Raw genomic sequence first — 2,876 nt, 5'->3', positions numbered from 1 at the left:
CTCCTCTACCATGAGAGCCAGAAAGTCTGCATTTGGCAAATAACTCATTGAATTTTAAAAGTTTGGTTGAAATGAAAAGTAGAACAATTACCAGCTGAAACTGGCTGTGTTGAGGCGGTAAGCCTGGGAGGGAAGCTGGCTCTCTGGTTTTGTGGGAGGCTGGAGCTTGGCAGCTCCGTTCATCCTATTCCTCTTCTTCAGCTCCGAAGGCCCTTGTAGGGGAGGCAGGGAGCAGTCCCTGCCTGGTAGACAGGACCCATTTTTGTTGTAGACACCCATGCTGCAGAGCCTGCTGGGGTACCTGGCTTTAGACAGTCAGCGGCGGCCACTCCTCATACAGGTAAGTACCACTTGACCCACTAAGCCTGTGGTGGTCTTGGGAGAAAGACAATAGAGGGAGTATCTTCTAACGGGAAGGCTGGGGTCCAGCTTCATTTATGCTTGAACCCCTTAGGAGAGTGTTTACCCTGACCTGAGACATGGGTGGCTGTGGGTAGGGTAGCTGCTGCCTGGACAGGCTGAGGCTCTGCTGGTTGCCAGGTGCTTCAGGAGCTGCTAGAGACATGGGGCAACAGCAGTGCTGTCCGTCACGCCCCCCTGGAGCAGCAGCACTACATCAGTAAGGCCATCCTGGTCTGCCTGGCGCACCTCGGGGCGTTGGAGCTGCAGGACATCCGGGATGGTAAGCGGGCCGTGGCGTGGGCACACCCCTCCCCTGACACTGAGGAGCCCTTCAGGACTCTCATGTCTGCTGCTTTAAGAGTTGCTGGCCAGCATGATGGCAGGTGTGAAGTGCCGTCTCGACAGCAGCCTGCCCCCTGTGCGTCGCTTGGGCATGATTGTGGCCGAGGTCATCAGCTCCAGGATCCATCCTGAGGGGCCTCAGCTGAAATTCCAAGTGAGCAGGCTATCTTATCTATGTCCTCCAGGTAACGGGGCTCCGGGGCTCCTTTGCTGATAGACCTGTTCCTCAAGTTCCTCGCTCTTCTGGGGTCTAGGATCGAGGAGTATCCTGTGGTGGAGGGCCAGGGCTCAGTGTGCAGAGCACTCCGGCTCCCGTGGGTGGTGGCAGAAGTGAGTCTGTATGTGGTCAGGACCAAGTCTGTGACAGCGTATTCCCCAAGATGTGTTCCTGGATTGGTTAGATGGGTGAAAGGACCACTGCCTGGATTTGGTCTGCTGGCCCTGGATACACTGAACCCTGTGGACAATAGGGCTGCTCTGGGCTGGGAGTGCATGGGGGCGTATTCTCTGCTGACCACTGATTGGCATGGGCACTACCAGGTTGGACAGTACAGGCCTTGACTGTGTTGGGCGCCACGTGGCTTAACTGTGAGTCTATGGATGTAGCCTCTGCTGAGCCCTGTCAGCAGTCAAGGGTCTCCAAATCCTGAAGAAGGGAGAGGCTCCTAGGCTCAGCACATCAGGCACCGTGCTTAGCTTGAGGTGGATATCAGAAGCTGCTTTAGAAAAGGTGACTGGCTTTCTAAGGCCAGGCTGCTAACTGAGATGGAGTGGCATGTGAGGAGGGCTGGCTGTGACTGACTGTGGCTGAGGGGCATCCTTGGCCGTGGGCCTCACTGACTCCAGTGTATCTGCAACAGTATGAAGATGACGAGATGAGCCGCGAGATGCTGGCCTTGGCCACGCCCCGGCCTGTGGGCGCCTGCTCCTCGGAGACAGGGTGAGGGTCCCCATGTTCCCAGTCCCCATCCTGAGTCCTTCCGACAAAAGTTAGAGGAGACATGGGCAGATGATAGAAACCTTTCTGGGCTATGTGGTGTGCTAGGCTGACCTGGGTGACCCTTGCTGTTTCTTGTTTCCTAGAGGTTCATCCCTGCCAGTTGCCATGGAGACCCCTGTAACGACACCTGAAAAGACAGTGGCCAGTGATGTGCCTCCAGCTCAGCCGCAGGGCTCTGACTCAGAGCTCGACAGGTAGGGCAGGTTTCCTTGGCCTCTGTGGTCTAGGGGTTGGCTGAGGTGGCCCTCTGGTCATGTGTGGAGGAGGCTGATCATAGGTGCTGGTTTCCTAGTTCCCTCCCCACTGCTCGTCTGAGGCAGTGCCATCTGCTCTTCCACGTGCCCATCTCCTTCAGGTGTTGGGCTCTGGGAGGGAATTTTAGTATCTCCAGGGTCTTACCCTTGAGGAGTCAAAAGTAAAGGGGCACCTGAATCCTCACTGGGGATGGACAGATCCTGTCTGTTTTTCTTATTACAGCGATGATGAGTTCATTCCCTATGATATGTCAGGGGACAAAGAGCTGAAGAGCAGCAAGGAACCCCTGTATATCCGAGACTGTGTGGAAGGTGGGTTTTACTGTGCTTACTCCACAATACCTGGCCCTGGCCCCACTTCACCTTGTCCTAGAGCTACCTGTCCGGCCTCACTGTGACACTCTGGGCACACTGGAGTCAGGGACAGTGCTGGGACTTAATCAAGCCTTGTCTGGGTTCTGTGCAGCCTTGACCACATCTGAGGACGTGGAGCGCTGGGAGGGAGCCCTAATGGTGCTTGAGGGCCTGGTTTATAGGAGCCCTGAGGCCACTCGGGAGGTGAGCAATAAGAGGATGTGGCTGGGTAAGTGGGGGTGGGGGTGGGGGTGGGGAGTCCTGGAGGGGCAAGGGCAGGTCTCCTTGTAGCATCTGTATCCTAGATCGGTCTGGTCCCCCCTCCCCCCCACCAGACCGGGTTTCTCTAGCTTTGGAGCCTGTCCTGGAACTAGCTCTTGTAGACCAGGCTGGCCTCGAACTCACAGAGATCCGCCTCCCTCTGCCTCCCGAGTGCTGGGATTAAAGGTGCGCGCCACCACTGCCCAGCATTTTTGTTGTTGTTGTTGTTTTTTCAAGACAGGGTTTCTCTGTGTAACAGTCCT

At 56.2% G+C, this 2,876-nt stretch overlaps 1 protein-coding gene across 1 annotated transcript; it reads left to right on the top strand.

Moving 5' to 3' along the window:
* Nucleotides 1–207: 207 nt before the first annotated feature.
* Nucleotides 208–2,581, top strand: LOC126496357 (telomere length regulation protein TEL2 homolog; the record flags this gene model as incomplete). Its single annotated transcript, XM_050133878.1, has 7 exons — nucleotides 208–340; nucleotides 541–682; nucleotides 762–898; nucleotides 1,605–1,684; nucleotides 1,828–1,938; nucleotides 2,222–2,310; nucleotides 2,465–2,581. Coding segments are annotated over exons 1-7 (739 nt in total), but the record flags the coding sequence as incomplete, so codon positions are not given.
* Between the last annotated feature and the right edge of the window lie 295 nt (nucleotides 2,582–2,876).

Source organism: Alexandromys fortis, unplaced genomic scaffold (genome assembly GCF_014885135.2).
Source record: "Alexandromys fortis isolate MF-2015 unplaced genomic scaffold, M_Fortis_MF-2015_v1.1 scaffold_3097, whole genome shotgun sequence".
Classification (NCBI taxonomy): Eukaryota; Metazoa; Chordata; class Mammalia; order Rodentia; family Cricetidae; genus Alexandromys; species Alexandromys fortis.
Note: the sequence above shows the minus strand (reverse complement) of the source record. Positions and strands in the feature narration are given on the sequence as shown.